This window comes from Lepisosteus platostomus, chromosome 12, assembly GCF_059453375.1.
Source record: "Lepisosteus platostomus isolate fLepPlt1 chromosome 12, fLepPlt1.hap1, whole genome shotgun sequence".
NCBI classification, from domain to species: Eukaryota; Metazoa; Chordata; class Actinopteri; order Semionotiformes; family Lepisosteidae; genus Lepisosteus; species Lepisosteus platostomus.
Window position 1 is genome coordinate 17,931,410 of NC_142622.1, and position 26,454 is coordinate 17,957,863.

Sequence of the window (26,454 nt, forward strand, 5' to 3'; positions counted from 1 at the left end):
TGTGACTACGTTAAATGCTTATAGCCTGGCTGTCTTTTTCCTACTTTTTAACCTCATTTCTGTAGGTTTGTTACTCAGCATAAATAGGAGACATGTTTTAACAAAAAACAGGAAAAAATATCTAGAGCTTCAACAACAAACACCCCTCTTGCCAGAATGTTCAGAAAGTGTCTGTTATCAGATTATTTCCTGTTTTGCGGTCTTTCTGGGTGAGCAGTTTGCTTTCTTTTCGTAGTGACAGTTAAGGAGTAGCAGAAATGGACACAACATTGAACTACTGGTTCCAACTCTTCGCTGGTCTCTGCTAGCTCACAGGTATACAGCAACCAGTCAGAACTGCAAAGACACATGAAATATCTTTAATGGTTAATTGGGATCTGTGGAGAAAAACAATCTTCAAGGATGTGAGGGTATGGAATGCTAAAAGAGAAGGAAGTAAGTGCTTGTTAATGCTTGTTAATGAAGATTCATTTGTCAGAAGTACAAAAGAATAAATATAAAGCCAGCCAGTCTGTTCTGTATTGCTGTCCCACAGAACCAAACAGGACCGCTCTAGTATCAAATGAACTTGTCAAGGACTCTCAGTAGATCAACAGGGCATTTGATTATGCTAGAAACATGAAGAACCATTAGGGATTTGCTATTATTGGGTAAACTGTAAGCAGGTAAAATCACATTTCTTTAACATACTGTAGCAGCATTCCCTGTCTGGAGAAACCCACTTGAGAGTCAGTCCAACCATGAAGTCTCTTGTTCACAGGAGTAACACTACAGGGATGATTGCTTTTACATTGATCTCAAATGAAAGAATGAAAAGTGATTACTATGTCAACTATGTCAGAAATAACATACTAAGTAACAATAAAATAGTAACTACAAACATTTAGATGTTAGAATTCTTACTGTAGGCGTGTGCAATGGTTTCATATTTACATTTTCACACTGAGTCATACAGGCCTATGCTTCCTGACAATTCAAATTTTAAAAAGAGCAAACAATATTCATGGCATGGCTAAAGCAAGCTTTATCATGATTAAAAAAAAAACTTTGTTTAATAATGTTTCCCTATTCTTTCCAGGATAGAAACTTTAAAAACCTCCTACTAAGTATGCAGTTCTTTAAATGTAACCCCAGTTACCTTAATGTGTGTTTCTCTTTTAGACAAAATCACATCTTAAAAAGCTGAGTAGGCATTGCATACAGCAAACTACAAAATATCTTCCTATACATGGACCGCTACACACTGGAACATTCGTTCAGATCACATACAACTTCATCTCCATGGCCTTGGGGATCCATCACAAATTATAAATGCAACATGAAGGGTTTATAAAAAATAGGTGAGGACTTTGTGTTTTGGTCTTAAGTTAATTTGCAGACAATTTTGTTATACATGTACTGTATGTCCTCAACAGTTCACTCAGAAAAAATAGGGATTTCTCTTATTTCACAGGAAAAAAAACTCTAACCTGAAGACAAACTGGAGATCCAGGAAAAATAAATGAGAGGAATAGGAAGATATAGATCTGACATTGTTAAAAAAAAAGTGTGATAAACATAATAGTCACAACAACATACCTTTCTGTAGCCTTTTGGTGGATAATGCAAACAATTACTGAAATATTTATTTCAAATCACAGTACAATGCCAGCTATTTCCAGCAAAGAGAAAGTCGAGACTCAGCAGACATTCTTGAAAGAAGCTCTGCCAAATGAAACAGATTCACAAAAGTAGCCTTTAAAACTTAATTATTGCATAGTCCATATGTTAAGAGGAAATATACAGAAGCCTTTGACAAGACATGTCTTAACACATTTTTATTCGATTTGTCTGATCACTGAGGGGATTATGAAGAAATACAAAAGAAGTACAATAAGAACAGAACTTTAAGGCATGTAGGAAAGTATCAAATTGATATTAATCCTAAGGAGCCAATGATGAATCAATGAACTTTGATTGTGACGTTCTGGATGAGCTTCTACAGCACTTTATACTGCCTACACGTGTATAAGGTACCATGAGTTGCTATGATTATGTTTCTGGACAATGAGAGTTCGAAATTGTTAAATGAGAAGCTTTGTTTCTTCTCACCTAAACTGTAAACGGTGTATTCCTAAGACTCAAAGTTGTTCTAATAGTAGAAAATATCACTGGGTGCGTTGATGAATTTTTGATTGTGTTTACACACTACTTTTGCACAGTGCTCTATACATTTACATAATAGTGTGTTTGCGGCAGTGTATACTGAAAAGGCAGAAATTCATTCCAGAGGTAATAAAGACTGTAGGTGAGAGGTAAAAGGAAAAGAAAAAATATTTACTGGGCATGGGTATTAGATTTCATTGTCCTTATTCACTGCTGGAAAGAACAGCCAGCAGTCTGAAGGGGGCCTCTGAGGCAATATTGTCTCACTAGATAAAGCTTTCCTCTAGGGGACAGGGATCACTGCGAGAGAAGCTGAAGACACTGCAGGATAAAACAGAAACAAAGAAATGGTTTATTAGTCAGCGGTTAAGCCCAATTAAACAATGTCATCTGACCCTTTTAAAACAAGCAGTGCAAGACTTGATGCACTTTTTAACAGCATTACATGTGCCAAGATAACCAGAAGAGGTTTTCTTTGGGACGAAAAGAAGGATGAGTTCAATACGATAGGTGCTTTGAAAACGAACCTCCGTTTAATCAAATTGCATTTGTCAACTTTGGCGTATTCTGGCAGGGTTCCATGACTGCAATACATGGAAGAAATCTAAGTGCTGGACTGTGTTGTGCACCATGACACTTTTCCCACCCAAAAATAAGTTGTGAGGTAGACAGCATTGCTAAAACGAAAATAAATATTTTTCAAACATGCAAAATATTGGGGCAGTTTTAGATACAGTAGGAATGAGTGCTATAAACATAAATACTCAAATACGCAAGGCTATCAAAATGTACAATAATGACCTACTGTGACAAATCTGGATTTAAACATCTTTTTTGAAATTCTGGTGATCCCGTCACTGCTAGGGTGCCTGATAATTGCTTGATCTACTGATAAGCACACAGATAGTAACACAAATAGAGAATGGTGCTTGCAGGAGCAATAGATTTACATAAAAGACTATCAAGCAGTCAAGGATTTGCATATAGTTAAACATGTTTTACATGTGATATTAAATAAAACCTTGCATTTGAACTTTGCATGTGCCAAAATCTTGTTTTTCTTTACACTTGGAATTGCCATTTATTATTTTAATTTCTATACTTGTCTCCTCCACGATAAAATCAGTTAGACAGGAGGAGTGATGCAGCTGTGTATGGTCACTGTTGTACAGTAAACCAAGAAAAACCTACAGTATATACTGTAGTTGAAGCCTAGCCAGTGAAACTTGGGCCTCTAGAGTGCCTTGTGTGCTTTCCACCCTTCTTCCCATTTGATTATTATTTAATATTTTGTCTATATTTTCTATCCAGACACCATCCTATGGTGTCCCTTTTCCTGAAATTGCAAAATGGTCCATACATAGGTTTTTAATAAGGATTTAGTATGAATCATATGATTTAAAACTTTAATGCTCCTTCTATACTTCTAAGTATAAGATAAATTACATTGAGTGTCAGCAAGAGTTAAAGAGAAAAAAAATAATATGTTGATTACATATTGTAAGTATTCAGACCCATGAACTCTTTTTTTGCTGATTTTCTACCTTGGTGCAAATTTTGCCCATTTGCTTCGGCACATTTTTCAAGCTGTCTCACACTGTTTGGGGATTGCTTATGGTTTTCAAGTCTTTCTGCAAATTCAATAGAATTCAAGTCAGGGCATTGACTGGGTCACTCAAAGACATTCATTTTCTTATTGTTAAGCTGATCCAGTATAATGCCTTGTTATAACGCCTATGCTTTAGGTCATTGTCCTGTTGAAAGTTGAATTTTTCATTGGGGTTCAGGTCTATATCCACTAGGATTTGCAGGTACTGTAAGTTCCAATCAGCCTTGACAAGCTTTACGGTCTGTGGTGAGCAGAAACAGAATTATTCCATACAACTGCCACACCAGTACTGGACAGTAGACAAAGCACTCTGACCTCTGACGTATTTTAGCTACTGGCTGTTCTAGACTAGCACAGAACAAAAACAGTAGTATTTGAATGACCGAAATACAATGTGTTAATTTAATGTATCCCATTTTGAGTTAGACATGTGTTATTGGTGCTTATCCTTTGTTAAAAATGAACTTTTTTTTTTACTTATATCAATTTTATTCTGCTCTTTAACTTCAACAAGACTTTAACATTAAGAATAAGGTATGGAAAAAAATCAACACAGCATCAAAAATAGTGATAATTATGCAATGGATGCCACTACAAAGCGTAACTCTGATATCTGAAATCTATTTGATCCACATTTTCAAAGAATGTGAATGTGTTTAAAGGCCATTAAACACTTCATTTGTGGATTTAAGAGTATGATCATGTAACCACAGAATCCACTGCCTGTCTTTGGAAAAGAAACCTTTTCTGGAGGATCCAGACATAATTCTTTTTACCCTACAGTTATGCTTTAAAGGGATAATAAAGATGGGCGGAGGGAACAGGGAGCCCACGAGGTGAAAGACAAACTGAGCTGTTCGCCCTAGGCGATAATGAAACAGACGAAGAAGAGAAATTAAATCCTGAAGGAGGCTGGGGTTTAAAGACAGATTTTATCAGATCAAGACAACACTGACATTTAAAGAGGAGTGAATTAGTCTTAGCTCAAGTCTTTCATTTCATCTGTACCACTACTTGTTTAATACCCACATAACTGTACAGCGCCTATTTATCCTCTTTATCAAGTAGTTGAGATTTCTCAGTTTTTCAGCAAAGGGGAGATGTTTTTATAGACATAAATGCTTTTCAGTTAGATATCTTCTGCTTGTGAACCATTTTTAAAAAAAATGCAAACTGTGAACTGATACATGCAATTATTGTATGAGATTTATCCGAACACTTTGCGTCACCCTAATTTTTATGCCAGAGTGGAAATTTCTCTCCCGCACAGAAGAAATACTGCTACCCTTTCCAAATAGCCATGAAAGCACTGTAGACTGTTCTCCCATATTAAAGTGCAGTTTAAAATTGACAACATGAGAGCTTTTTAAGAGTGTTCAAAAGCACACCTGCTGACATACAGTAAATCTTCCACATACCACCAGGGCAGATAGGCATACCCCAGTCCAATGTTAGGTTCTCTAGTGCTTTTAAGATCAATTCAGACTTGCCCTTTCAATTCAAACTCTTCAGAGCATATATCTCCATTTCAGTGGATCTGGTTCTCTTGATGAAATGCGAACAAATGAAAGAACAAATTGCAGTGATTTTGACTGCAACTAAGAAACAAACAACTTTGTCTGACAGTGTTCAGTATATGCTGTATTTTGCAATATGCTGAGGAATACATTTAAATAAGATAATACAAAGATAAAAAAGTCTTAATTCAATAATTAATAGGGATTAATTTGGATTAATACCTACTTCCCAGTAATTTTAGACATGACATGACCATTTTGAAGGACCTTAAATATAACTTGAATAAAAAGATAGCAATAGCATAAAGTAGGTATGTATGCTTGTGTGTACAAAGGTATAAATATGTCCACATTTACCAATAAGGCTTTAATAAACAAAAAGGAAATTCACAAGAGCACTGAAAAATAAAATACACTATATACAGTACACAAATGTCACCTCTGGTAATTGAAAGGAAGTGCCCTGTTTGACAATATATATCTTTTCATAACTTTTATTCTGGACACCAGGATTTTCTGCAGTCGGACATAAACTCTGGTTTTTAGTCTCCTGCTAATGACTTTGTCTTAAGTTGTAACTATTAAAGGCTTCGTGAATGTGGTAATGTTCTTAACACTCTGTGAGGCAGCCACAGCTGGAAAAGCAACTAGGCTCTCAATTTTATTTTACTTCTGTTGCAAATTTAGAGCAAATATATGCATATAGAGCCCATGTAAGGCTGGACTCAAAACTAAAGCGTATTAATAGAGATTCCTTGTTAATTTACAGTTGGACTCAATGTGAAAGTGTATGTATAACATTTGTGAATTTACATATTCTCTAGTACTACTTTATGTTTATAGTCTAAATACAGGCTGTGTACTGTGAGCTATTTTGCTTTTTCCATCAGCTCTCTGAAGAAAGGTCTGAAACTGTTTTTGCAATGCCTGCATTCCACATTTGCTTTATGTGTGGTGAAAAACTCTAATGATAAGTTATGATACTTTTCCGTCTTTTTTCATCACCGGATTGTACTAATGCTTTTCACATTTTTCCTTTCAACCATTTTCAGCTTGGACATTACTAATGCTGTACAGCTTGCCGGATTGGTTAAGATGAAAGGAGATACTGTATCTGGTCAAGAAAAATACAGTACCTTGACCATTGTCAGCAGGACAGAGGAGTGGAAAAGTTCTCACTGTTTGCATATTAAATGGACATATTACTGAAACAGGCGGATTTTCCTCTTTCACTTTTTCTCAAACTGCTATTGCTGTTTATTTCTTGGGTTCCTAATAGTTGTTTTCTATGGAGGTGCATATAACACTGTTGTGTACTGAAAGCTTAGTACTGAGCCTGATGTCTGAGAGGAAGAAGGGTCTGGAACAAGCTGTCCATGATGTTGAAACTGGCTTTTTTCAAATAAAGGCTGGATGGGTTTCTTGGGTCATTTAGTAGATTCTGGCTCCCCCTGTGACCCTAAATTAGAAGAATGCGGTTAGAAAATGTAAGGGTGGAATAGCAGAACATTAAGAAGTGGTATTAAAATCCGTAACTGTTAACTGTTTTTGAAACAGAAGTGTGATGGCTATGGGGATGATTATCCTTCATTTGTGACTGTCTAAACACAGAACAGTGACGGATGTTTGCAAAGACTGAAACGAGACCACAAATGGGAGGTTAATGCAGGAGCTTTGCATTCCTATAAGATACTGGGGCCTCTTCTGGGAAAATTACAGCATGCTGCCAACCAGCCTATGAAAACAGCATTAGGCATAGTAGACAGTATTGGGTCTAGAGTCTCATTAACATGTCATGCTGGCTTTTTTAACATAAAATTAATAACAACAAGCATCAGATAGTTAGCTTTTGAGAATGATATATGATATTTTCATGGGGTGAAGGCAGGAAGCCTGAGGTGTCTGCTATATTTTTCCTTTGCGTTTCTTGCTTGTGTCTGAAAAGTGGGGTGGGGAGCTACGTGACGTCAGTAACTTGTACAAGTGGGTGTATCCTGCAGAATGGAAAACTTGAGGTCACCTGCTTTTTCTAGGACACAATCATGCTAATGAAAAGTTTCTATACTGTTTATTAATGCCCATAGAGCATATTTACACAGGCCTCAACAGTATTTAGCGAATCTCTGAAAGAAAGAAAGCAGTATATTACACAACAGGTGACTTTGTTTTTATTCTTCTATTCCATTCTTTTGTTTAATCCTTTGTTTTTATGACATGCAAACTTGTAAGCAGATGTGTTTCAATACTTCACTATCTCTTTCTATTTTCTTTCAAAGGAAAATACATTTCCAGGGAATAAAACATTCTTGATTTACTTCACTTAACAAAAAAAATTTACCCTTTAGCATTCTGTCTACAGGGAAACACATGTTTTCTTTAGTACAACATCTTTTTAAAAAAAAGTAAAATACCCTTTAAATGTTAGCAAGACCCCTTTCAATTGGGATTGGGATTGAGACAAAATAAAATATAATAGATTAACATGAACAGTTGTATTTTTATTTTCGCTTATTGTACCACAGACATATTTTGTTACAAGCAATTTGTTTGAAAATATAAGAAAGCTTTGAAACTTGACTGCCCAGTTCTTGGGTTTCTTTGTGTCATTATCAGCAATAGGTACAGCACCAATATAGACAGTGAACCCTTACTTCACCATGTCCATTAAATGTCCATTGAATTGTCTTAAAACCAAATTGAGCTGTAATATGTCTGCAGTTAGTGAGATAAGGAACAACAAAGCTTTAGCTAAAGTGGAAAAATTTCTTTGACATCTGTGAAGTACAGGACTTTGTACTTCAGAGCACTGAGAGATGTTTCAAAGGTCAGGTTTAGGGGATGGAAGAGGAAACAGAGAAAGCTGCTAAACAGTCAAACCAGAATGACCAAGCTAAATCAAACAAAACAAGTTACACTTGTGTACGTCTTTGCCCCAAACAGGCATAATTTGAACAATGATGCATAAATGAGACACATTTGGGCCCTAACACAAACCAATTTGAACAATACTGTACTGCATGTACAAATAACCAAAGCAATATAATATGTAAGACATTTCTTTGTGATGTTTCAGCAAGAAAATAAAAATTATACCAGCAGATAAGGATTTGTGAGATAGTTTAGGGTTAAGGCAGCCTTTAGGTGCTAGTTCCGAATTATGGTTAAAATGCTTTATATTCTATTTCACTTTGTTGCAACTCTTTTTGATTTGTAATCCTACTGTATGTAAATCATTGCTGCGTTTCTTTTTCTGCACTTCCATCCGATTGCAGCTAAGCCCATTCACTTTTATAATACCTTAGCCCAGGTGTTTCTAGTCCTGCTCCTGGTGTGCTATAATACCATGTGTTTTATAATTCTGAGATAGTTTTAAAATGGTATTCATGGACCACAGTTGTGTTCATCAGACAAATGACTTGATTACTTGATCAATAACTTGCTTGTTCCCAATCTTTAGAAGTAAGGGGCCTGTAACCCTTGCCTTACCCTCTCACTATGCACACAGGCAATAAGGTCACTTACAGGCAGGGGTTCCCAGCACCTGCTGGTTTCTCTTCCAGCTCTTGGTTACACATCTGAAATGAATTAATAATAGAATTAATGAGAATTGTCTGAATGTTTTCAACTCTTACATTTGTTTGACATAACTTTTCAACGATTGAATATCAAAAGCAAAATCAAATCCCAATTGCCCTATCAGGCCGCTCATTAGTTCAATTAAGGCTTTGATTAGGTATTTAAAGCTGAGCTGGAATGAAAACCAGCAGGTGTGTGGTCCTCTAGGACCAGGATTGGGAACCCCATGTCTTCAAGAAAGCTGCACCTGGGGGACAGACAGAGGGAAGTTTCTCAATTTCTCAGTCACAGTGGGATATAAGATAGATACACTTGGGAAACATTGAGGACTGTTTTCAGAGATTTCTGAAATCAGTACTAAAAGCATAATAACATAAAAAAAAGCAAACATAATCTGATAATGTTTTTTATTAGCATTCTGGTTTAAAGAATGAATGGGCACTGTTGTCAAATTTCAAAAGGAATTTTTGAATAATCCCAAATTTCATTATGTAAAACATCAAGCCATAATACAGTATTGTTTATTACAAAACTAGGAGCTGTAGGCTGTCCACAAATGGTCATTGAATGATAAATGTGGAATTACTGACATTGACCCCAAAATCTCCCTTTCGTTTTGAGAAATAAGAAGATGATGTGTTTTTAAATCTTAAACAACTGAAGATTATTCAATTATTCAAATATAAATCAATTTCTGATGTTCCACAGCACATAAAACCTGTTTTGTTCATTTGTTAATGTTATGTTTTATAATATATACAGTTTAATGTATAAATCTGCCTAATGTTCTTTTGTTGTAAGTGTCACCTGCTAAAATCCTTTTATCGGTAACTGGCATGCAGCCTTTTCATATGTGTCTTTCAGAGAGGCTCATATGTTCTAAATCCCTTTTATCACTGGAAACACTGTTTCTGAAGTCTTGCACTGGAGGCTGAAACAATAGTATGTTATCAAGCTTGCCTAATTCCTGGCTTTTTAAGGTTTAGAAGGGTACAGTACATAAAAGAAGGGATCTATGCAAAAGTGTATGTTCTTTAAAATGTTTTAAAGAAATTTAACACAATAGCTAGTTTAACAAAAATATCTTGGTATCTTATTTTCTATGGGAATCATAGATTCTACACTATGGTGTCCAGTCCTTGTCTGTAAATTTTTGTAGGTCTCCTCAAAGAACCAGCACTTGAAGAGTTGGAATACGCTGTTAAATTGGTTCCATTAAAAGCCATTAATAAGCTGATTGAGTCCAAGCAAGGAACTATACAAAGCAGTGCAAATCACATCTGTTAAGCTATCAGCAGTGACATACAAATTATTGTGAAAATAAGAAGACTTTGTGGCTATTAAACATTAAACCTGGAGAAAAATATTTGCAGTTTTTTGCCATGTTCAGATAAAGTTTATAGCAAATTATAGTGACTAATATCCTGATCCCTGCAAAATGATACTACGGATAAACAGAATGAAAGTAGATCAAAATCTCTTGTGCTTCAAACTTTCGTAAAAAGGTCTATTGCACAATTCTGTGATGATGAAAAAAAGAACAATTGGCCGTACAGTTATTGTGCACAAGGAACATACACTCTTTACCTGCGACCAGACTAGCAGGTAACAACCAATAAAATCTCGAAATCTTTGTTTTCATTTTTGGTATAATAGTATATATAGTGAAAAAATTAAAGAGGAAAATTCACTTTTGAGCTTAAATTTTATAGCTACTAGTGCTGCTCCATTTACTGTACGTACTTTAGCTTTTCAAAAAACAAGAGGCTTTCTGCCTAAGACAGCAAAAGCAATTCACTGGGCTAAATTACGTCTGCATGACAATAAACCCAGTCTACACACAGCTTTCGCATGCCATGAATAACGAAGCAGTCAAGCATTATATTAGCCACAAATAAGCTGAACCAGGTCTTTTGACAAGGGGTATATACTAAAACCTTGCTCTCCAGTTTCCTTTTTCATTTCACACAATAGGCTGAATTAGAGGAGATTAAAGACAGCAAAGATTCCCATTTCTACGCAGATTTTAACTGCATACAGCCTGAGCTGTAGGTCATGTTTGTCCAGATTTCTATACTTTAGCCCCACTTTGAAAATGAAACTGGCTGAACATTGGCAAAGGTCTGTCCAACTGGCAGAGGCCTAAGTTGGTAGAAACCTCTACTGGGGCAGGAAAAATCTGTTTTTTACAAGCTGGAAAAAAAAGTACAAATGAGTATGTGTTTTCAAATCCCCAGATTTCCGAAGCATTTTCTGCTCTGGTTACATCCTGTACTGTGTGTTTCTCTTTTTCTTTCCTCTGCCTCCTGCTCACCAGATACCAGAGCGTCTTTTGTAGCTGATCAGCATAGGATCCAGCTTCAATTCATGAGAGTCCAGAAGGTCTCTGCATGCAAACCAGCACTAAGACACACGGAGTAGGGAAAAAAACCTTCTGTACAGAAATATCTTCTAGTATGATATCATTTTGCAGGACAAATTTCTGACTTCCTCATGAAAAAGCTAGTACACTTCTTACATGGCACTGTATATATCTGTTACAGTACATTTATCAGTTTCCTTTTCACTTCTGAGAGTCCATATTTTTGCCTCAAAATTGCTAAAGAGATAATTCTTCCTTATAAAGTGCTTTGAACAATTCTATTGCACAAAACTGAGTTTATTTTTGGATTTTGCCAAAAACTGTGATTTACAAAAGGTTTACTTTGCACCAGCACAAGGTTGACTAGACAAGAAGTGCCACTGTTTGAGAAAGATCTGTTGAAGAATGGGCTTTGTAGTGATTAATCTCAATAGAGCAAAACATATAGGTGCTCACACAAAGATAAAAAATTCTAATACAAAATCTGGATTACATCTATGGGATTAAATGTTGATGTACTGGGAATAACTAAATTTTGACATGTATGACAATATTAACTTTAAAAGCTTTAAGGAAGCAGTTGTACTCAGCTAATAGCAGAAAGCTACTTATTCCTGGTAAGTGTCATAGAAACCTGGAGCTCACTGGGACTTCATAGGGCTCAAGTTGAGACCACATCCTGCATGGAATGACAGGGCACTCAACCCACACAATTGAAAAACATGCTGTGTGCGCACACAAAAGGCAGCCCAGTCTGGAACCCAGGACCAAAGAGCTGTGTTGACTAGCCATGCCTTCGTGCCAGTCACAACTGACAGTAGCACAAACTGAATGTTTTCCCAAAAGAGGAGTAGGAGGTGGTCATATAAATGGCTACTAAAATGATCAATTTAAAAAGGAGCTCACACAGCTAACCTAACATTTTTGTTAGTTTTTTGCTTGTAACACAAAAGGAATTTGGGTTTCGACACACCCCAACCCTGTATTTGATTCTACTCTTCTATCTGTAGTGGAAACAACATGAAAAAAGGAAGGGGTGGGTCTCGTTACCACCAGTTTCTAAAGACGGGAAAGGAAACCGCGAACTCACTTCATTTTAATTTCTGTCAGTTTTTCTGTATTCTTGAGAAATACCTTCTGTGTTGTTTTATTTAGCTATGCAGTATCACTCGGTGAATCTCAGAAAGCATGGGATGGAGAAAATAATCCAGACTTCTTACAATTCTTTAAACCAGTTAAAAGGAAAAAAATCAACTTTGTGTGAGAAGACATCTGCAGACAGTTTATAAAACACATTCAAGACAAAAGGGAAGGTTTGGTGAGAACTGTGGAAAATGTTCTTTAATTCTGCCATTAAAATAATAAGATATTTCATGTTTTATTTAGATTTATTTACTGAAAAATATACAATTTCAAAAGAAGCTTCTAGAAATACAAATTAATTCTGCTAATAACCACAAACATTTCTGTTGTCATTTATTCATATACAGTAAATGGTCTCTAGCCATAATAAGCAAAATTATTATTTTATGGTGGTTATCCACTTTATCAATCAGTTATAACATGGTACATCCCATTGGTCTATGCTGTGAGATAGATTAGGAAAAGTTCACTGTAGGGATTCAGATTTTCTATATCTCTCACTAGAAAGTGACCATGATTACATTCTGAAACCACCACTAATATTTTGCATGCAACATTTTCCTTCCTTAAACAAACATGGAATCACCAGCTACAGTATTTACACACAGTTTAGACCTGCCATTTGTTCTTCAGTATGACTCACCACAGCACTCCTGGTCCCACACTAAGAGAGTGAGGACGGTGTGCACGCCTCTCAAACACATTCTCCTCTGAGAGCTCCACCGTGGCTTGAAGGGGAGTAAGCTCTGATTGAGGGAGCACTGGCAGTAACACGCATGTGCAGGTTTCTGGGCATGATGCTTTCCCTGTAAGTCAAACCAGCCAATGTCAGACTCCCACTTCATCAGGTGTGGGCTAAAACATAGGCAATGCACAGAACTGACTGAAAATGTTCACTCTGCACAGAGAAGATTTGTAGTTTCACTCTGACATTCTCTCCAGTTTAAACATAGTCTTGCTCTGTCAGTATGGCCAGATCATTATGAATTGTTTTCCATGTTTGGTGAAATGATTGTCTTCTGAGTGCCAATAGGGACACAGTTTGCTTGAAAAAAGACAGGGAAGGAAGATCATGAAAGACAGGCATTCCTGGGTTGCAAGAATGAGGAGCCTGTCCTGGATACATGGATACAGGATGGGATGCCAGGATATTGCAGGGCATGTATACAAACCAGTGCAATTACGGTACACACATTAAACTAGCATGCATGTGTTTGGAAAGCAGTAGAAAACTGTAGAACCTGAAGAAGACCCATGCAAACAACATGTGAACTCCACACAGAAGACACAGAAGCACGGAATCAAACTCAAGTCACAAGCAACATTGTGAGTCTGCAGCATTAAGCCCCACTGTGCTGTATAACATGGAGAAGTTACAAATGAGGCACAAACTCAGTATTTCCCTAGCTATTACTAATTAATTGAAGTAATGGTTACCTTACTGATGTACCTGATGTTTTTTTTGTTCAAAATAGTTTACAGAGAAATCCTGAAACACTGCTCCACACTGCTCAGCCTGAAAAATGAATCATTGTTTTCTTTCTACTTGCATATTCTTTACAGTATGTGCTTTCACATCCTGCTTTGTCTGTTTTACCTGCATTATCATGATTCAGCATTTTTCTTTCTGCAATTTAGAAGTCTGTAAATGTGTCTAAGGACCAGAGTGAGGAGACTAATTGCATCTCTGAAGCAAATTCAATGCAAAGCACTGGGGCTCAGTTTGTGTCTCGATCAGATTGTTTCCCAAGTTGTTTTAAGTTTAGTATTTGTTTTACTGGCATTGTACAGACAAGGACATTGTGACCTATTTCTCTCACTTCTCTGACCTGACCACAAATGAAAATTAATGAGGGTATTTAACTACTTCTGGTTGCAACAAGCACATGTTGGTTGCTTGTTGGATCTGTAAAAACATGGCTTTGAAAGATGTAAGAGCGGAAATAACACATGATGAAAGAAAGTGCTCTTTGGTTTCCTGGTCAGTTTAGTGCAGGTAAATAAGTTTGCTAAAGCTTGTTTGCTAGTATTACTAACGGCCACATTGTCTTTTTGAGTTGAATGAGTGGAAAGAAAAAACATTGCAAGGGTTGGCAAAATGAAAGTGCACAAGGGCAAATTTGGTGATCATAGAGCGAGACCAAGAGATGCTAATCTAATACAATCTACTCAGTCCTTACATTCAACTCTACAACAGATCATACTCATACTCACTTCATATACAGTACATACATGTGATTAGCATCTGTACATTCATTATCAATTAAAATATTTTGGATGGCAACCACCTTGGCATATGACTAAGCGTGAGATCGTTGTAACTTACTAAATATCTGGACTTAAATTACCCAACAGTTTTGATGACAAGGATTTGTATGCCATGAATATTGCTTTGATGTCTCTGTCAATGTCATGATAAAGGTAAGAGCACTCATGGTTTCCATTGGAAAAAACTCAAGTAATGCAGTTGCTGTTTGGTGTAGGCTTTGTTAAATGCCACACAGCAGGCCATGTGACAAAATGATCCATTTCCTGCAAGTGGTGCGTGAGCACAGAGGGGTGGTTTGCATTTCTGAAACCCCATGTTTCTGTTCATCAGTGGAAAATATCTGCCCATGCACACATATGTACAGAGTGAAAGAGATATTCAGTAGACAAGAAACTGTGTCTCTTTACACACAGAACAAGCAAAAGTTAATTCACTGTCTGCTCGAGGAGACGATGATAGCTCTTACACCTGAGTAATGACTGACAGTCTATCAGATGAAGCATGCGTTTCTACTTTGTCTCAGTACTTAAAGAGATTATACTTACAATATTTGGGCTGAGGTTAAAACAAGTACTTAAGTCTCTACCTATCAATTTTTTTGAACTCTTCCTACAGCCTCTTTTGATAAATACAGTATAAATATATATATCCATCCATTCTCAATTACAACTCAGTTCAATACAGGGTCATAGTGCACCAGAGCCTGACCCATTGGAAAGTAGGCACAAGCTGGGATACAGTCTGTATAGGATGGCAGCCTATCACATGGTACACAGCCTCTCATCTGGAGGACAATTTAGAGATGCAATATAGACAGCATGTCTATGGACTTTGGAAGGAAACCAGAAAACACAGAACATCCATGGCACTACAAGAATAGCATGCAAACTCCACACAGAAGTCTCTCAAGCCAGAACCAAACCCAGAAGCAGAAATAATGTGGGGCAGGAGCTATGATCGCCACACTACCCCAACATATACAGTACATAAATTAAACCATACATTTTTGTATATATTTATACTATACTGTATAACATTTATATGAAAAAATGGTGCAGTACTTTTGATGATTTAATATGATAGGGTTATGAGACATCTTTCAAAACTGGGTAGGTCCAATTGGAAAAACTGAGCTGTAACAAGCCTTTTGTGAAAACAAGTCACTACAAAAACAGGCCTACTGTACAAAGCAATATTCCACAACAGGACATTGTTAAAATATTGCCTGCCTGCAACAACAAATATATCTCTGGTTAAAAGGGCTAACATCCCTGTGAAGTGTATTTGGATGGGGAGCACGTAGTTTTCTCTAAAATAAGAAACTACCTTTTCAATATGTGTTAGATTTCTTACTAACAATTAATTAAATACAACAAAACATGTCAAGAAATGTTGAAAGGAGGCCAAATAACATGAATGAAATTTTGAAATATTTATTACTCATACTGTAACAAAAAGTCACAAATTAATGTGATTCTGTACCTACAACATGAAAGGAGTGTCATGAATTCAAAGTAGAACTTACACCGAACATCAGCAGAGTATAAATAGCATTTGTTGGTTAGCATATACTGTATGTGGGTATATATTCTCAGTACAGGAAGCCTGTCTTATAAGCTTTCATTTCTCAAAGTAAGACGATGAGTCTGACTTTGGACTGGATATTTCATCTGATATCTTTGTTCAAGTTAAGGGTAAGTTACCACTTTACTTTAAATTAATAAGTTATTTTTAAAACACTAGTGGGTTAAATATTTTAATCATACTAGGGGACTTTTTCTCATGTTTCTGCATAATTTATTTTGAGGCAGTATTTATTTCAAGCAGGTATCGTGCTTTGCCTCTTTGTTGAGCCACAAAAAACTTGGTTAAGCAAGTTTTTTTTCCCATTTCTCATTTGTTCTTGCCCCTCAAAACTCAAGTATGCTTGAATTACCATAATATGTGCTTTTCAGCTGAAGGAAATAGACAACACTAAATTAAAGGTTTAAAGATATACCATTTTGAATACAAAGTCTATACATTTTTTATTAGTTCTTCCTTTACAAAAGAAGAAAAATGGGCACATTCATTTGAGAAAAGCACATATTGCCTTCATTTTATCTTATGGAGATTAAGTGCTTTCTAGAATGATATTTACTGTACCTTTAAAAATTCTAATTAATATAGCTACTATAATTTTTCAATGTCTTTTTCCATAAAACTTTAATAGTAAAAAAATGGTTTCTAAATCATTTTTTATAACAGTTATAAGTTATAACAAATATTGTTATAAACATTTGCTTTCTTCTTTGAAGCAAATTTCAAAAGTAATCCTTTAATCTAATAATCAAACCAAAATTGAAAGATGTCAAGGAATTGCAAAGCCTTTGAAAATTCAATTGAAATTGAGGTAGCTTTGCCTTATTTTTTGTGATGAATGTAGTCATGTTTTTCTTAATAAAAAACATGTATTCTCACTGGATGACAACAGTCCCTGCTGTTAAATAGTGTAACACTATGGGGTTGATGTGGTCGCTCTCGCTGCTTCCGCATCAGGTCGGCCCCCCACCGTCGGGGACTCGAACGCGTCACTCAACAGGGACCCAGCCTCTTGAGCCAAAGGGAAATCTCCCCTCAGCCCGACGGCTGCGGTCCCTGCTATTCACAGGGAAGGGTGGTGACGTCACTGCGCTAGTAAGCCGGCCCTCGCAACCAATGGAGGCCGTATGCGTCTAGAAAAAGTGTCTTGTGTCCTGTGTCTAGAAAAAGGACGTGGGTGATGTTTTTTTTTATCACTTGTCATTTCATTCCCTAAATGACATTTGAAGTCCACATTTAAATATGGCAGTGACTTCATCTTTCTCTGCTTGGGATAACAAAGAATGAGCAATGGATTTGTAAATTAATGTTTGCTGTATTACCCAACTTCTTAACTGCCAACTAGTACAGTATAAAAGACTGCTGGTCAATAAGTAACATTTAGCATTACAGCACATTTTATCCTGACATTAGACAGTCATAGTGTCTCCCCCTTATGGTGCTATTCAAAGGTGGGGGCTTATAATAGCAGAAAACAGCCCATCCAGCACATTCTTGCTTTATGATGCTTTCTTACTAAATTTGCACTAATTTCCTCAAGGCACTTTCCCATTTACAATTTACTACCAATCCTCAGGCACAATATCTTTGAGTGGTGGGTTAAATTGCAGCTAAACACTTCAATTATGAGGCTGGGTGGAGACAGAGATGCCCCCTGAAACACTAGTTATATTCATTTACCTAAATATGTGTACAAAAAACACAAATCTAGGTTTGCTAGTGGAAGAACTGTAAAAGCTTTGAAAGATGTCTTCCCTTACTTGACAGCCTTTTTTGTGTGAGCTTCTACTCTTATGTCTGTTGCTTTTGTAAAAAAATAAAGCTACAAAAACATATTTTCTAGGTGCGAACAAAATCTGACACGATAGGAAGAAGTGGAAAGGAATGAATGGCAGAAATTGGGAATCATCTATCTGTTCCAAACATCCAATGTTCAAATGAGGACCAGGTAATGGCTGAATAGTTTCAGACTACTTTTTTGTGGAATGGTGCAGAGAATGAGCAAATTCAGATTTGGCTTTAACTTGCTTAGTGGAGGGAATAATACAGGTACAGTAGCTTAGCTATGTTATTCAGACTGTCAGACTTCCTTAAAACAAAATTCTTCACCCAAGGTCAATGAGGAAGGTATGGGCAAGGGTTTGTCCCTTAGTTTGTGCCTTGTAGCTCAACAGACGTACATTCAGTAACAGGTTATTAACTACTGCCAGTATGTTAATATACTGCCAAATAGCTGGAGGCTTTTGACAATGCTGAAGAGATGGTTGATCACTTTCTGTCCCTATTATGTCCCTATATTAATTTACTACTAAAGATGGTTTACACAAGGTCAGCATGCCAAAAGAATAGAGAACATTGCAGCTTGGTTTGTATGGGGTTTGTCTTATCATTGTTTTCATTATCTACTCTTGCATGCAAACAGTGATCAATACAGGTACAGTCTTGAAGGAAATTCTTTTTAATTGTAGAAGACAGTTCTTCAATCGACACCTTTCAGGGCCTCCTTAGTCATTTACATTCTTGAGGAGTTCTCTGAGTATTTTCTCAGGGGGTCCAAATTATGAAAAATGCTCTCTGATATTAATATTTTACTAACATTTCAAACGCCACTGGGTTGGATTTTTTCAAACCTCTTCTTGTAAAGTGCTGTAAAGAGAGATATTGTTTTGTTTAATGGCACTTCCTGTTGCTGTTGGAGATTAATAAGAGTTTTTTTTAATCCCATTTGATCAATTTTCATCAAATAAACTCTATCAAGTTTTTATTTGATTGAGTACTATTAAATTCCTTCTTTTTTAAAACATCGTGAAAACTGGCAGGGGATTTTCGCAAGTATGACTTTCAAGAGTTGCTTGGAAATTTCCTGTACATTGCAATTCTTTTAAAAATCCTAATAACTTACTCAAAGTAAATAGGCTATCAAAGGTTAATGTTGCCTGCATGGGGAACATCAAATTTCCTTTTTTGGAATATGGAGCTGGGTTTTTCAAAGTAATTTTGCAAACATTAATCATAATAATTCACAAATAGCTTTGTGCAGTATGTGCATTATTTCAATTTGCAATATTGTCTGCTACTTTAAAAAGACAAAAACAAACAACTTGCAGCAGTTACAAAAAAAAGTTAATAGCAGAAATGGGATGCAATAGTGTTGCTGCTAAATATATTACAACATCTTTCATCACCTTTGCACAAGTCTGTCCTCTGGTTCTGAATGATGAAACTCATTTTGACCCTGGCAAGAAGCATCTCAATTTGAAATGCAACTTTATCACACTCTTAATCTGTTACTTTTCTGGACCTGTAGGTGGCACTGTTCTGTATTAAAAACAAATTTCCAAACCAGTGCCCAGTAATACAGTACACTATGATGATGGAAGTGCCATCCTTTAGATGAGACTTAAAACCAAGGTATTGACAACTTAGTCATTAAAGTTCCCATAGCACTATTCTTAAGAACAGGGAGTTACCTCTGATGACGTACTGTAGATAAAACCCACTCTGGGCTTGAACAATCTGGCCTTCCTAAATCTCCCCATTCATTAACATTTCAAAGTAATTTCTCACTTCTCCATTTGATCTGCTGTGTGGAGAGTGTCCAGGGAGGGTTTACTTTAACAATGAGCTGTTTCAGATCAACATTTCTGCTCTGTCTTTTTGAGAAATTAAAATTCAAGAAAGGGTTTTATTGTTGCCAAATATGATAAACGACTCTTCAGTTCGCTGATCTTTTTTTCTTGCTCAGCTGTTCTTTTGCATGGAAAATGCTCTTTCTTAATTATTTGTTTTTACAACATTTTACAAATTAATATATTAGAGACAGCATAGAGGCTGAGGACATTGCTGCCCAATAAAAACACTGGCAAAAAAGTAGAATTTAACTACAGCTGAGGTATATATAACTTTAACCAATACTGTCAGAGAAACATTTTATACCCACACTTTGCAATTCCTGTTTTTTATTAAATTAAATCTCAATTCTTGCTTATTTTCAATTTATCTAAGCTCTCAGTTACATTATCACACCCTTAAATAAATTAATTGGTTGATTAATTAAATCTCTCTCAGTTTTTAATACCGTGACATCCAAAAATTGGGAACAATTCCGTAATTCTTATTATTCAAACGATAAGTTCAAAAAGGGATTTGAATACATTAAATAAAAACATTAAATAGATAACAAGATTAAATAAAAAAGATCATCTGCATTACCAAGGCCAGGATTGGAGTGCAGTGTTTTACAGGAAGTATTACGTTTGTCTTCTGTACATTAAAGGTTTAAGGTTTTTCCACAAACAAAAACTTGAAGCACAATTCAACATTTAGACAACTTGTGGTGATAAGTCTGATTTAGTTTGAGTATGTAGCCATGTCAGCATGCACATGCTGCAGATGAACAGGTAAAGGTTTATTGAATGCTGATAGGAAAAGAAAAGAGTCATAACGTTTTCTCTGGAGCCTTCTTCAGGTATGAGGGAGAGAGGGAAACCAGCAGATAAGTAACGCATGGCAGAACAAAGACAGGGTCGTTAAGAAGGGGCAGGGAGCAGGGAAAAGAGTATCAACACTCAGTCTGATTTAGCCAAACATACTGTACAGTCCATTGTAGTCACTGCAGTGTTATTCCAGTCTTTCTTCAAACTTGGCTGGAGTCACTGCTGTGACTGTAGATTGTTGGTTACCTTTGATAACCCAAAGTTATCCAATTTGTTAAACATATGCTCTGGTCTTTGCTGGAAGCCCTGTAGTTTCCATCTTTGCATGATACATTTTTGAGCCTGATCCTATGAACAGTCACAGTGGTGTATAGACATTAAAAACTGCCTCCAGGACTCATAGTGAAATAGTTATGGAAGGGAAAGTTTAAACAGCAAGAGAATGACTCATTTATTCTCATGATCATTTTTTTGTTTCTGGGTAGAGACAATATTTCTGAATTTTGCCTAAGACGTTTTTAAGACACCGCTTGTGGAAGAAGTCTTTGAGTCAAGGAGAGACTTTTTTTAGAACAACGCTTAAACCCAAGACCTTTACACCCCAAAACAGGTGATTTTCCTCTGTGTATCGTCATTGTTCTGCTATGTTTAATGTCTGACACAGCAACACACTGTGAGCACTGAGAAGATTTCCAGAGGCAGCAATTCACGGTCAAGCCATAACATGCCTCCTCCAGGCTTCAGGATTTGCTCAGAAGTACAAATATGGAGTACAAAGATAGCCCGGGAGAGTTTGGGAACAAGGTTTTGTAGACAGATACACCTTTACCAAAGTGATAGAGAGGTTAAGGTGTGGAGAAAGAATTTGCAGATGAATTGCAGGATCTCCAAAGACCACCTGTCACCTACTGTATGAAGCGTGGTGGAGGTAATGTTAGGCAGGCTGCCTCTGGAACTGGCTCACTTGTCTTTATTGATGGCATGGTGTACAGAAATGAATTATGACAGGAGCAGAAAGAATATCTGATATTAAAAAACATTTTTTTACTGCTTAAGTAGAAGAATGTGTTTCCATAATTTTTGATTGCCATGTCTCAATGTGGCATAACAAAGTACTCAAAAATATGGCCAGTACAAAGGAGTTCATCAGGAGAAAAACTCTTCGACTGGGCAAGTTAATCTTCCAGATTTAAATTGAATTTAGGATGGATTTTCCATACTGAAAAAAATGTGTCAGAACATCCCAAGAATAGGGTAGAACTCAATATGGCTGCAGCAGAGCATCTCAAATGATCACGAAAAGTTGGGTGAGCTCAACAGGCAGATGACTCAAAGTACACGCAACCAAAATCTTGTCTGCGTTTTGCAGCTGTAAAATGTACGGAAAGTGAATGTGTTCCAATACTTAGGATCGCTTGAAATTGCTAGGTTGCGCACAAAGTATGTTTGTTCTAATTTAATTAAAAGAATGTGTGCAATTACTCGAAAATAAAACGTGTTTTATACTGTACTTTCTTTCATACAATCTCATTATCACAAATAAAATGCGCTATCACAACTATCGCAAACACAACACTTGTTGAGTACACATTTCGAAGGACTTCCTCTAACAGGGCGGAACAGCTGCCGCCGGCCAATAGCGGATGGATTATGTAAACGAGCTCAGCAATCATGCTGGACAAATGAATTCTCTTGGATCATATATACTAGAGAGAACCTGGTGGGAGTTTTGGGAATAAGGCTTTTTCCTGCGTTTTTAGAGAAAGCGAACTTAGATGGTTATTTAAAGTGAAAAGAACTCAGTTGCAGATGCTTTCGCTGTGATCTCTAGAGCGGATATAAAACTGATCAAAGACAAGCCGTTCAGTATGAAGTACAAAGTAAGTACATGGGGTTGTATTTTCAAAATTATTATTTTAATATAGATGTTAGATTTTGAATTCGGAATATTTGCGGAGACTGGTGGAAAGAAATGTGTGTTTCCATTATGTACCTAATACTAATAATATCTGTGAAACAATCCTGTTTAAAGAAGTGCTCTTACAGCAGCCTAGTTCTAAAGTAGTAGACATCTGTTTTTCTAACATAGTTGAACATTTGCTTAACTTTACATCCTTATTTTAGTAAGGATGTTACTTTAGCTCTGGATTTCATTCTTTATTGAATCATTTTCATTTTGCCTTTGTGTATTTCAATATTACTCTCAAAAGATGATGCTCTCGGTTTCCTTTTAAAGCTGTTTGAATACAGGGCATCGTGTATAAAATGGATGTTTGTATCTTGAATTGTCAGATCACTCTCTGTAACCTTCTACTGACTAAAATGATTTAATGGAAACACACCGTTTGAGTCTTCTTACTATTAGGAGCATTCTTCGTTAGGTGTCTCTTATATATAAATCATAAAATGAGTCGATTATTTTAAAAAAGAAAAACAGTAGAAATTAATCAATGTATTAATTCTGAGCAGTTCATAAATTAAGTTTGTTATATGCAGTTCTGTGAAAGAAAAATTAGGCTGATGTCAAATACAGTACGTTCACTGATGGTTTTACCGGTATATAGCCAGTTTCGATACGTTAGGAAGCAAATCTGTCTTTGGTTAGTAAAGTCGTCTGGAATGACAAAGTCCTCGAACTATCCAAACATCCGGATGTTACTTCTTCCGCTAGCGGTAGCTAAGCATTTTGATAAAACCAAATTATTCATTCAAGCAAGCTTGCACTTTGTTTCAGCTTGAAAACATTTTTATCAAAGCTATTAAGTCTGAGTCCCCGTGACGTACAATACAGGGTAACATATTGTACTGTACACTCACCAGAACGATTAGGTCTGTTTTTCTTTAGTGTTCAAGCTTCTTGAACGTAACTGTTACAGAGTAACTTTTTTTACTTGATGATAGTCCTTATTTTAAATATCTTGTTACCTATATGTCTTTTCAGGTAATCATTGCTCTTGTGTAGCTGTCATCTTGCCATGTAAAACGACTAATTTATAAGGGCCGATTTTTCCCCAAAAGGAATATCCCTATACAAATATTTTGTAAACTACTGTATTGATTTAGCAGTGGTTTTGGTTTACATTAATGTTTCTTTATTATGTTTATGTTTCAGTTGTTTTTATAATAAAATAAATTACGTCAGGTTCCATACTGTACCCTATATATTTTTGTCAGCATTGATATTATGGTTTAATGAGTCTTTATTCTTGCGTGACCTTGTGGCCTATTTGTTTGTGGTCAGACAAACAAAAGTATTTAGCAACATCCATTTGCATCTATTATGAAAAACATCACAAGCAAGTCTGAAAAAAAAACATTATTGTTGTTATCTGGCTTTGAAACATTGTTGTTTTGAAGACTTATTGTAGTCCGTGTCTTTCTGTGTTTAATACTGTAGGTAGTTTTTTCGTTGAATTGTGAAAGTTGGTGGAAAATGTGAAGTGCTGTTCTTCACTTGTCTTCTGTATACTGTATATTTTACATAACCATTGGCATTGATTTTATTAACGTCTGGTATACTCTATACGTACTGTATAGTCTAACGTGTACAGAACAACCTCTTTTGTTGGTTTTGCTTGCTAAGAACTAGCAAGGGTAATAATCTTATGGAGTTGTCTTTTCGCTTTCTCCTCAACACAATCAGATGAGCATAATAATTAACACTGGGGAAAAAGCGCGGTTATCCACCACTGTTCGTGAGATTTAACTTTTTTTGTTTATATTTCCGAATCTTGTCCAGATCTCGCATTGTTAAAATACCATAAAAGGAATGCAAAGCCTCCAGATTCTAGCCCATGGCGTTATATTTATCGGGTGATTTCACCCCGCCACACTCTTACGTCAGGACTAAGCGCTAATGTTATGAGTCTGGTCCAGAGGTCTGAGTTTTAAGCTCTTTCCCCTACGCACAGTCTGGGCTCAGGTTTCTTCAAAGGGTGAAACCCGCCACATTAAAATATTTACATACTATATGCTGCCGAAGTTAAATCGAGACTCGAAGTTAAATCGAAGTTAACGGCAGCCTCATCCCACCTCAGTGTACTACCGTGCAGAGATTTATTCAGTGCAAGAATTCGGAAGGCAATTAGACACGCCGAATGCACAATGTAAGAGGACAACTAAAATACTTCTGGAATATGAACTCCCTTGGCTTCCTTTGTCCGAATAACAAATACTCATGCAAAAGCCCATGTGTATTTTGGAATACTGTATCTTTTTTACATAAGCTCAACCTTTTATACTGGTACACTCTGTGCCGTACATAGCATAGCATGTAGTGTCCTTCTGGCCTATTGGCCAACTTTTATCTGGGTTTTAGCAGACTACCACTGAGGGATTCTTCTTAAGAAACAACTATATTTTATTTTTTTGTATGATATAATTCATCCATACAATTCTAACTATCCAGGTTGTGGCTAACAAATACAGTACCTCTTGTGTTCTTGGCTGGAGACTGTGAACCAAAAAACAGCTGTATAAAACAAAATTGTGTTCAAAGTCTGTGATATCACCTCCTCACTGATGTGATGCTGATAAGGCTGATTAATCTTAGCAGGTTGCTGTAGGTCAGGACAGAGAATATGTACAGTTCCAGAGGCAGTGCTTATAGCAAGAAAGTGCTGTGCATTTCAGGACAAATTCAAGGAAAAAAATAAGGCTACATATTAAGGATATCTGTACAAGGATATACATATGTCATGGTGACCATTGTCTTACTGTATACTTATTTGTAGCACAGCATTTTCAAAGGGTTTGTCATTCTTGCCGTGGGACATGAGTATCATACCTGAAATGCTTTTAGTTTTTTTCCACTAATGTAACTGTGGCTAAAACATCCTTTACAGAGTTTACATTCTGCTTCTAGGCAGAGTTCCAAATAGAATAGCAAAAGAAAAGCAGCCAGGCTTTCTAAGTTTGGGAAGTGGAATCAAGTGGGGAAGAGATAGGGATGATCCCAAAGGAGTTGTGCTGCCAGTATGGAAAAGGAATGTGTCAAAGCCATGTCTCTTAGCAGTCCTGAGTTAAATCTGCTCACAGGGTGGCATGGGTGAGGACACTTTGGATGGGCGGGGGGGCAATGTGAGAACAGTAGAGATTCAGAGATGCGTGAAATTCCCAGCTGGCCTGAAATCAAGCATTTTATGGTGCAAATCATGGAAAGACTCAAGGACTGCATTCAGGATGCATATTTCTCTGGGTGCTGTTCAGACTTGCTTACCCTCTTTGTATCACGCATGTTTTACTGGCTATTTTACAAAAAACAATTCCACCTCTTAATATGATTTAATGGTTGCTTAGAAGTAGGGTATTCAGCACTTTTCCTTTAAAATTATTGTCAGTATTAAGGAGCTTTTTGAAATTTCTTCCTTTTGGTACAAGGATAATACAAAGTAACCCCGTGATCAGTCAGGATGTTTTTTTTGCTTTCTTGTGTCTGTAGAAGACTGCAAAATGTACAGTTTCATTTCTTAAAGAAAAGAGAGTGAACAGCGTGTTATTCACTGAGCTCAAAATCAGGTTTTTAAAGCAAAAATTAAGAAAGGCTCACAGGTTGTAAGCATATTTATTGGCTAATGATGTGTGTGGCTGTTGAAAAAGTTGATGGAATGGAGATGGATTAAAAGCCACTGTCCTTAGAATTATCTGTCCTTTAAACAGTTGCTAAACAGGAGATATGGGCAATTTCTTATATTAGTACAATAAATATGCCTCAAGCATCAGTGTGCCTTTTCAGCAAGACTTTTATCAATAAGAAAACTTAAGACAATAAAGAATGGTTACAACACAAAGGGGGCCATTCAGCCCATCTGAACTTT

The 26,454-nt window shown here is 36.4% G+C and overlaps 1 protein-coding gene across 4 annotated transcripts in view; it reads left to right on the forward strand.

Moving 5' to 3' along the window:
* The first annotated feature begins 230 nt into the window (after positions 1 to 230).
* nedd9 (neural precursor cell expressed, developmentally down-regulated 9) overlaps positions 231 to 26,454 on the forward strand; it is a 59,077-nt gene continuing 32,853 nt past the window's right edge. Inside the window, exons 1-2 of one of the 4 annotated variants that reach the window (XM_088601259.1) lie at positions 231 to 435; positions 18,046 to 18,150. In XM_088601259.1, the coding sequence (XP_088457385.1) occupies positions 18,091 to 18,150 (60 nt within the window). In that variant the 5' untranslated portion in view covers positions 231 to 435; positions 18,046 to 18,090. Of the gene's footprint in view, positions 436 to 16,173; positions 16,316 to 18,045; positions 18,151 to 22,294; positions 22,519 to 26,454 lie in introns of those variants that run through there. The other 3 variants (XM_088601258.1, XM_088601260.1, XM_088601262.1) reach the window with 3 other exon arrangements.